A 9986-nucleotide genomic window follows, 5' to 3' on the forward strand; every position below is an offset into this window, starting at 1 on the left:
TGCTGCAGCCAGCATCAAGGAGACACACACAGGATCAAATATCGGGGGATGTCTTATTCACGGGTGAGTGTCTTATTTTAATTATTTTTTCAAAAATCGGGGGTGGCTTATTTAATGGGGATGTCTTAAAATCGGGGAAACTCGGTACTTGGTGTGTACCATTATGATTGATTGATTTTCTTTTTAACATTTATATCAAACATGTCAATTAAATCAAAAATGCATTGCACTTCATTGAACATTGCTCACTGAAAGTCCTTGTATGTGTGACTAGCTTTAAGACAGTTCTAATCACCAAGAGATTAGTACTAATAAAAGTGCTTTTTCTTTCACTACTGTCCCTGTTACTGTGCATTTAATAAGACTTAGGAATTGATTTACTAAAAAAAAAAGGCTGTTCACTGATCAAGGTAAATGATCACTCACTTTACGTCGAGAATGTGGTGCAAACTCAATTATAAAGCATACCCGGTCACGTGCGGGAAAACAGGATTTTTCCTGGCATGTGATTATATGGTTAAAGTGGAACTAAACCCAAGGGATACTCACCTGCCCCTGTTCTCTCGGGGGCACCACCATCTTCTCCCCTTTTTTCCTCTCCATCCCAATCTTCGGCCATCCTGATTGACTATGATGATGTAACTCCTGGGCAGCTCAGCAAATGTTGACATCTGGGCGATGATCAGGTGGGTAGGAATACTTTTTGCGGAAGGGACATTACCTGTCCCTTTCTGCAATAAGGACCTGCCTGATGCCAATTTTTTGATGTAGAACTTTAGTTCTGCTTTAATGTCAGCTGAGTTTCATCTCATTTACTAAACTAAGGCTTAAAGCGTACCTAAACTCAGAATTGAGAAGTTTTTTCCCATCTACGTCACCCAACCTTGCGCCTGTGTCGGGTGGCGTAGGAAGAAGAACCCAGAAGAATAGGGAGAAGATTGCGGCACCTAGCGCTCCAGCCCAAGGACGGATACCGGGAAGAACCCTCCAGACGGATCGACTGCTCTGCGGGATTGAAGGCAATCCCATAGCGGATGAATAAGGGCTGCAGCGAGCGCTACTACTGCCAGCTGTCATACATGCAGAGACTGCTGCCGTGTGAATGTGCCAAGGTGCCAGCTGTGGGGAGCCAAGCAACTCAGGTATGAATCTGTGCTTAGAGATATATCCAATGTATGTGAATAACCTATATTCTTTTAATAAAGCAATCCCATACTTTACCCCCGGTGAATGTAATTTATCCCTGAGGGTGCAGTGATCTCCTATGCACATTGGGTTGCCATGTATTCAGTGATTAATCAGTAATTGGCCATGGATAGAGGGGGATTATGAACCATGGGGGGGTTCAGTGAATGAGAGCAGGCCGGTACTCTTTTCTGGGAATAAAATTAGTATTTTTCTTCATCTTCACAGGCACCAAGGCTGTGTGTGTTTAGGAAGGGGAGACCAGAGGAGGTTCTTTCATAAAATGTTGTGTCAGCCCCCTAACAGAACCTGTTCATCCTCCTCAGACGTTCAGTATTGAACCAAAACGCTGTAAAAATCTAACTGAAGCCCCAAGGGGTCGCTGGTGTGGAAATAAACTCATGACAAGAAGAGGGGGAAGGGAAATGACTGAGGGAGCGAGAAATGAAAACAACTTTCTTCCTACTTGCACACATTGAAGAAAAAAAACTTTGCCTACTGTTTTAGAGGGAAAGCAAGTGGTAATCTGATGCCACACTTCACCCTGAGGAGAGCACAGAAGACATTGCTGCTGCTGCAGACTTCATCTCCTACCCTGCAGCTCTGAGCTGGAAGAAAGGGGGAGAGAGACAAGTCTACAAGGAAGACAGAAGGAGGGGCAAGGCGGACAGGACCGGGGACAAGGCGAACAGGACCGGGGGCAAGGCGAATAGGACCGGGGGCAAGGCGAACAGGACCAAGGGCAAGGCGAACAGGACCAGGGGCAAGGCGAACAGGACCGGCGACAAGGCGAACCGGACCGGGAGCAGCCTCACAGCACAGGCGGAGGGTCAGGCTCCAGGCACGGGGTGGGAAAACTGCACTGCAACAACCACAGCAGCAGAGAAGCCGAGTCCTGGACGGAAGAGACTGCCGGGCAATGGAGAAGAGCAGCTCCTGACCTAAAGAAGCTCACACAAACTCTTCTCCAACTTCTCCAATGACACAGAAAGCAGCTCTTGTTATCTCTAGGCGGATGGGTGAGCTCTTCCTGCCGGGCTGTGTAAGGAGGCTGTATGATGAAGAAGACCAGCAACAATAAACACACCAACAATCATGTTCCCAAGAACAATGTCCAGCATGGTTCTCCTCGGAAGGGCTGCCTGTCCTTGCTGTCTCCTCGCTTCTCATTGCGAGATTATGGCTTCTGCATGGCCACCCTGCTGCTCTTCTGCCTGGGCTCCCTCTTCTACCAGCTGAATGGGGGTCCCCCTCAGATCCTCCTGGATTTACGCCTCTACCTAGGTAAGTACCAAACTTCTGCCTCTACTTCTTCATGCACAATTCACTTACCTGTTGGAGGGTTGGTCAGTCATCTAGCTGCAGGTGCTCTGACAGGAAGCAGAACATCTGCCAGACAGGAATGTCTGATATCACTGACACATAACACCCCAACCACACAGCTCCCCACAACATACAGGAAACCAGAATGGTCTGCTCATATTTGTGTATCATTCTTTTATTTTTATTATCTATAGGAACCACAAATAGTATTCATACAGATGGCACTTCTTGTGTGTGGTCAGGTTTATTATAGATAATCATCATTTGGGTCATTGCACATCATTGCTGCTTGTATTTTATGTCAGTGCTGCAGCATTGGGCTATTTATTTTAATCTCTAAGATTTTTATATATTAGGAAGGGGGGTAATATCTCATTATTTTATTTTATTGGAGTCAGCTTGTTGTCATGGATGGGTCTACTAATCCTTAACATCCTGAATGTACATGTGGCATATGTTTTTTTCTTTTATAAAAAATGATGCACATAATAGTTTAAATATGTCCTATGAAAGGTTTCTAGAGCAACGCATGCTTCCAATGCACAAAAGATTTATTTCATTGGACGTGTTTTTGTAGATTTGCAGCTTTTCTACTTCTAAGGTAGCAGGGATGCAGAATAAAAAAAAGGTGACTATAAATCATGATATAAACTGTGATACCTTTGTACTGTCATTTCATCTGGTTCAATCTGTCAGTTGTGATCTCTCTGCATGGAAAGGATTATTAATTTGGGAAATAATTAGTGGAATGATTTGATTTTGATTGTAATATCAGAAGTGAAGGGTTTTCATAACACCGACCGATGTGTGTTAATGAAATTAGCAATCTGATCTATTACTATCTATTCTAATACAGAAACAGAGATATAGCCTGATGGGGAACTCCATCAGCCATCATTCTCTATTCTCTTCCTGTCCACCTGGGACATTTGGGTGTTTTGTTTTCCCCTAACTCACTTGTTGTGTTTTCAATGACAGTCAATGGCTTTTTTGTAAGACAGTGTTTTTCAACCTTTACATGGTTTTCAGGAAACCCTTGTTATAATTACTATTTCTACAGCATACAATGTATTAATATGGTTTCAATGGGACGAATGTTTACTAAATTGCTGATTAGTAGGAAGAATGGCACCCTTACAGATATCCAAAAAGATCCAAACTGACCTGAAAGACATAAATTGCTCATTGCTCAGGGAACCCCTAGCAATCATGGTCGAAAAACACAGGCATAAGGTATAGTGTAGTTTTTTTTTTATTGCTGTCACTGCCCCCTTTACTCGTCATGGTACGTTACTCGTATTTGTCATGGTCACTTAGAGTGAAAATTTGGAGTTTCCCAACATTTTGAATTGTCATCAAAACAACAGGTGAAGGAAAATCCTGTAATGGGGATAACTGTTTTGGAGACAACTGTCTGGGATTAAAATTGTTTTTACTTTGGAAAGGTCTCCCCTCCATTTTCGGATGTGTCATCATTTCATAACTTCATCATCTCCTGAAACATGAATTTTGGGTTGCCTGACCTTTTTTTAAGCCCAAAATATTGTCTCCTGGAAAATCCATTGAATCCAAACTAGTTTTCTAAAAGTAAGTCAGACCTCATACCATGACACAATAATAGTGGTAGTTTACTGCTGCAGGCACTGTGATTGATGTGGTCTTGTCATTTGTTGAAGTAAATTTTCAGTGGATAATGTGTGTGTGTGGCTTTTTTTAATAGGTTTGTTCAGCTTAGATGGTCAGCCTATTGCTTTATTTTTCCTGTTCCTAAATGCCATAAAGGCATCAGAGAATTGTCAGTAAAAATGATTCTTTGTTACCTGCAGCCTGCATGGGAGTGCACAGCGATCATTCCTGATCAGTTGTTCATCAGTCTGCCGTGCTAGATTGATAAATGAATTCCAGGGACTGCTGTACACTTTTCAGATTGTCAGCGGAGATAAGTGCAACCGTTTGTGTTGGCCAACTTTTTTTTAGATCTGTGTACATAGCCTTAGTCCATTCTGACAAAGGGGGGCCAGGTAAAAGAGTCAGAGTCAGCTTGACTGAATAATGAATTGGTCAGACCAATTTGAGTCTGTTAAGATCAGGGAAGACTGAGCTCCAGGGGTAGAATACTTTTTGTTAGCCATGCAGGTTATAAGGACACACTCAGCTGTGGAATAGATTAACTGCACACTCCATGTAGATAGATGCTTTTACAGACACTGTCCATGTAGAGTGCATGAAAATGGAATAAGACTCTTTTCATGGAGAGTTCAGTGTGTTGTCACCACAGCTCATAATTTTTAAACATGTTTATGCTCCAGGCTATGCAACTCTGATATCTCAAAGATATACACAGTCTTTTATTTAGTTCATGTACTATGTTATCTTGCATTGCATGCTGCAAACTGCAAATAATACATCCAAATGGCTAAAAATATAGGGCCTGGTAATGGCTTCAGTCTTACTGTTGAAGTCTCATGGGGTGGACAGCTTCAAACAGATAGTTTTTCTATAGCTAGAAAACATAACACAAAAATAAGTCCTTACTACACAGCAGAATCCCTTTCTTTCAGGAATATGGACTTGTGCCCTTGGTACCTGTGTACAAAACAGTAATTCTTACTTTTTCGGAGCTTCTGCAGTACCGTGTCATTCTGCAGAGCCGCATGGTCTGGCTTCCCCAAAGGTTGTAAGAGTTTGAGAAATTGGGATCTGAATATTGTCTTCTCCGCTATCAAAAAGAATTAGCAGTTACATAAGAGTTTGATTATTCCATTTTTTTGTACAAAACACACTTTGCTAGTAAAACATGCTTCCCCCTGTGCTTCTGTCACAACAACATGTAGTTTCTCAACAAAACAAAACAGTAGAATCAACATACCTAGGTTGAACTATATGCCATCCTACATATTCGTGTAAACCTCTCTGATGAGGTGGACACTTGGCCTGCATTGCCTCACATATAGGACCATACAGAAAAAAAGGATGTTTGAAAAAACAGGAATGCCAGCTGCACAAAATAATGAAAACAATATAAAAAGTATGTGCACTGTTGTCTGCATTCCTTGAGTGACTGGAGTGGTAATGACTTTCCAAAGTTTTCTGTTATACAATCCCACATGAGCCATATATACATTTCCTTTAGTAAATTTCCTACTACCTATATACTTACCCTTCCATCCTAGGCTGATACAGCAGACACTTTTTGCTGATATTGATAACAGTAATACAGATCTATTAAAAAAGTATTTTTGACTTAATTGGAGAAATAGAAGATGGCTAAATAAACTTAATGTTATATAGGTAAATAAAAGAAGGTGCAAATGGCAGTTTATTGTGATTACATGCTTGATGGGCTGACTTTTCAATAGGTTCAAAGGTGTCCTGTTAAATCTTGGAAGAGACAGAGAAGTGACCTGTATTCATTTTGTAGATGTACTGCATTTGGCATGAAGTAATGTTAATCTGTTAAACTGAAAAGCTGGTCAGGTTTTCTAAGGTAATAAAATATTTAGGTTGACCATCTGATTTAAGCATGAAAAGTGAATCCTTCCATAAGCTTTGGATGAATAGCGTTCTGTGTGCTGGGATGAACTATTTTAAGAGTCTGTTAAAGTCATTTAGTGGATATGTTGGAGTTAAGGAGGCACCATTGACTGGTTAAATCTATAGGCTGAGATAGGAAGCTTTCGAAACAGAATGTTAGGTTTTATCATCAAGTATGAAATCATGAATCTGAGAACCACATTTATATGTGAAACAACATAGAGATAGAAATCTTATTTTGCTGAAACACCTACACTTAATACAATATATTGGTTATTAGTTTAGTGGTAAGGGGTTCTCACACACTTTTAATTGAAGTGATATAGTAGAAGTAAAAGTCTTTTGAAATTTTTTGTGCATCTTTGGGCAGGGCAATAATAAGCTCATACACATTCAGTGGCAGCTTTTAGATCCAATAATTTATACCCTGCTTTGGCTCAGATCTAAATAAAGTTTTAATATCAATGTGCTATGTACACACACCACCTGAGAGACATATTTAATAGTTGGCAGACATGTAAACAGCTATTGTTTAATTGCAATAGCTTTATCACTATCAACCAGCACCAGAGAGGTGTACAGGATGCCTGACCCTCATACATGTGCCTTAGTGTATGGCTAGCTTAACTAATTTAACCTGATGATATGAAACGATATTGATCTTTAATTGTGGATCTAATTTAAAACAAACTTATCACTTGGTAAATGAGTTGTGTTGGCATTTTATAGATCCACAAAATTTTCTGAAGGTTAACATATATGGCAAGAGCTATGTGTTGTTCTGATCATTGTCAGCATTTACATTCCTGACAATCGCAGGGTTACAGATGCAAAATTTGTTGCCAGTTTTGTTAAAATTCAGTTAAATAAACACATGGGAGATGCATTAAAAAGAAGCTGCAGTCTACAGAGAGAAGTCAGGCACATGGAGGACAACAGTGAGCTGCTCTAAGACCACATGATAAAAAACCTGTCAGTTTGTGTATGTTGCAAGAAATGTTTACCCTGAGGAAATGGAATAAGTGCTATCAAGAATATCCCATTGGTTAAATATAAATCTGTTTCTGCCAGGATGTGTGCATATTTCTAATTCATTCCTTGTACCATAATGACATTGTCTGATAAACAAATCACAATTTAAGATTGTGTATTGAGCATGTTAAAAACCCTCCAACATCAGTAAATGGAGACAGGACAAATTTGTGTTTTGGTGGGTCATTTGTCAGGGTTACAATACGCATTGTGGAAAAGAATAATATATAAAATTTCCTTCAAAGAGTCAAACAATCGTTGCAAAGAGTTTCCAATAATTAAACACATATTGTAGAAGCAAACCATTTATACAGGTTATGCCTAGTACAAAACTGCATCAAAAATACCATTACAGTTGTGAAGTAAAATAATGAATTTGCCACCAAGGTGAATGGCCCAAACCCATAGTCACACAATATACAGTAATAAAGATGGTAGCTCACATTAACCCAGGGTTGACAAAGGAACACCCTAAAGCAAGGCTTCAAAATAGTTGTGTCCACTAAAATAATAATATAGATAAATTCATGTATGATTAATAACTAATATTTTTATGCTTGTATATATTCGTTAAATAAAGCACAAAGGAGATTAACTCACAGTTTTGTCAAAGGACCAATCCTGTCAGGTGTTTGATGCAAAGGAACCTACCTGGATTTCGTCATACTGAATTGGGGGTATGAATATCTTACATAAATACTTACATAAATATTTTCATGGCCTACATATTAAATTCAATGGAGAGTTGTTTGCTTTAAGGTGGCATATGTCTCAAAAACATATGGCCAACCCTCCACATAAATCTATACTTTAGGAGTATTGAAATATTTGGAAGAATCCTTAAAGGGTTTGGGAAATAGAAAGGAATATATTTCTATGTAATTGGAAATGTTAACTGAGAGAATTTCTGAGAGGCTATTTCTTATGGGAAAAGTCTAGTTGCCTGGTTGTCATTCTTACCCAGAGTTACCAAATAATTTACATGGTATTGACTTGAAAAACATTTGCAGATTTGGAGTCCTCTAACTGCACTTTTCAAAGTCACATTTAACTGGACGTGTTCTTTAATGTTACCTGAGCAAATTCAGATTCTATTGAATGGCACAAACACACTCCAGCACTGATATTCACCCAAGTAACTCAGTCGGGGACCATAATCCAATCACACATGAATGTGTACAGGTAGATGTTTTACATATTAGAAGGGGAAAAGGGTGACTGCTGCACAGAACTGTGGGATACATAGCCAGGCACTCACATGCTGCACCACAGTTTTGCAATTCATTGCAGCAGCTTTTATTAAAAATGGCGGTACAAACCTGTGATCTGATATGACATGTGACATAAGGTTGGATTGTTGATTTGGTTAATGGGGTGAGCTGCATTTATACCATCTATTATGTTTAACCCATATTGGCCCTAATTTAACAGTTCACTGTCCATCCAGCGATTGGTTTTGGTCTCATTGACTCTGTGTCTGCAAATTAATTTAAGCTTGATATGTTTACTAATGAGAGGCATGCCATGGGTCTGTCCTAGAACTAATCCTAGTTTTGTTAAAGAATAGTCGTCATGGTTAGATTCTTGGCCATATAAAACATTCTTTTTAGTAAAAAACTTTCTCATTGCTTTTTATTTTTTTAGTGTCAGTGGCATGAGTCCAGAGTAAGTACATGTGCAGACTGATTAGCTAGTCTAAGGAAATGTTACTTTTATATCCAATGAACGGCTGTAGTTCTTTTATAGGACATTCTTCTCAGCTGGGGACAGTAATCTCTAAATCTGAACCCCCAGTGCAGACTTCAGTAACAGATCTCTAGTTCAGACCTCAGTGACACAACCCTTGCAGACCACAATGACTGACCCTAAGTGCAGTTCCTCTCTCTGTTGCTGTTCTCTGATGGATGTCCAGTAGGCATGGTAAGAGGAAGGTCATCACATGACTAGAAGCAGAAAGTGGCTTTCCCCTCTCCCAGTACTTGTGCCTTCAGTTACTGGCATTGGGTATTGTAACGATCATTCCAGCATGTCTCACCAGAACTTGCATCTGTGTGATCCTGAGATTTGGTTTAAATCTCAAGATAGTCCCTGAGGCAGTTGATTAAACAAAGAAATTCACTTTCACAAATGGGCATTTGCAGCCGGCTTAGGAGTACCTTCTACTCAATGCTGACACCCACCCATCGAGGCATTTTTTATATTTGCATAAATCCTTTGAGGGGGAAGTCCACTGCTTGTTTCAGGACTGAGGGCTCTTGGGAGGAGTAGTGAGGCAGGGTGCTGTGATATTTTCAGGAAGCTACCCTGCTGACCCCTTCTCTCACCCATGATGTTCCTGCATAGTAATAGTGGGAGACCAAGTAATCATCACAAGTTCTATAAAAAAAAATTAGGTAAATTTGACATTTTTGTTGACAAACCGTCTAGCTTTGTGTGTGAGCAGTTTGACTTTTTCTCTTTTAATAAAACTGCCAATAGAACTGTTTTTGTTGTCCATAGCATCAAATAACTTTCTCTTTATTGGTCTATTCTGCTTTGAAAGATTGAATATGTATAATCTAGTATGGATAACACAGTTCTTTTATTTTCATGGACTTAAATTACGAGAGGGTGCTGAGAAGTTCCTGGCTTTTGTTTCTTCAGGGAAAAGAAGGACACTTCTCCCCCAGTGTTTGTGACATCTCAGTGTGAATGTCCTTTGCTGACTTTCCCTGAAGAAACAAAAATTTCATGACAGCCCGTAACTCCAATGACATAAAACTTCCTTGTTCCTCAGCCATCACTGCTTCTCACTAAAAGAAAAAACAGTTTCAAGAGTCGCAAAGACCTGATATTTGCACAGTTACATACTAAGATATTAGGCTGTCATATGCCCTCACACTCATTTTTCTATTTTATTATTATTATTATTA

The 9986-nt window shown here is 39.6% G+C and overlaps 1 protein-coding gene across 1 annotated transcript in view; it reads left to right on the forward strand.

Moving 5' to 3' along the window:
* Positions 1-1609: 1609 nt before the first annotated feature.
* Positions 1610-9986, forward strand: part of UST (uronyl 2-sulfotransferase) — a 149234-nt gene continuing 140857 nt past the window's right edge. Inside the window, exon 1 of the mRNA XM_072409035.1 lies at positions 1610-2469. Coding sequence (XP_072265136.1) covers positions 2241-2469 — 229 coding nt within the window. The 5' untranslated portion in view covers positions 1610-2240. The remainder of the gene's footprint in view (positions 2470-9986) is intronic.

This window comes from Pyxicephalus adspersus, chromosome 4, assembly GCF_032062135.1.
Source record: "Pyxicephalus adspersus chromosome 4, UCB_Pads_2.0, whole genome shotgun sequence".
Taxonomy (NCBI): domain Eukaryota; kingdom Metazoa; phylum Chordata; class Amphibia; order Anura; family Pyxicephalidae; genus Pyxicephalus; species Pyxicephalus adspersus.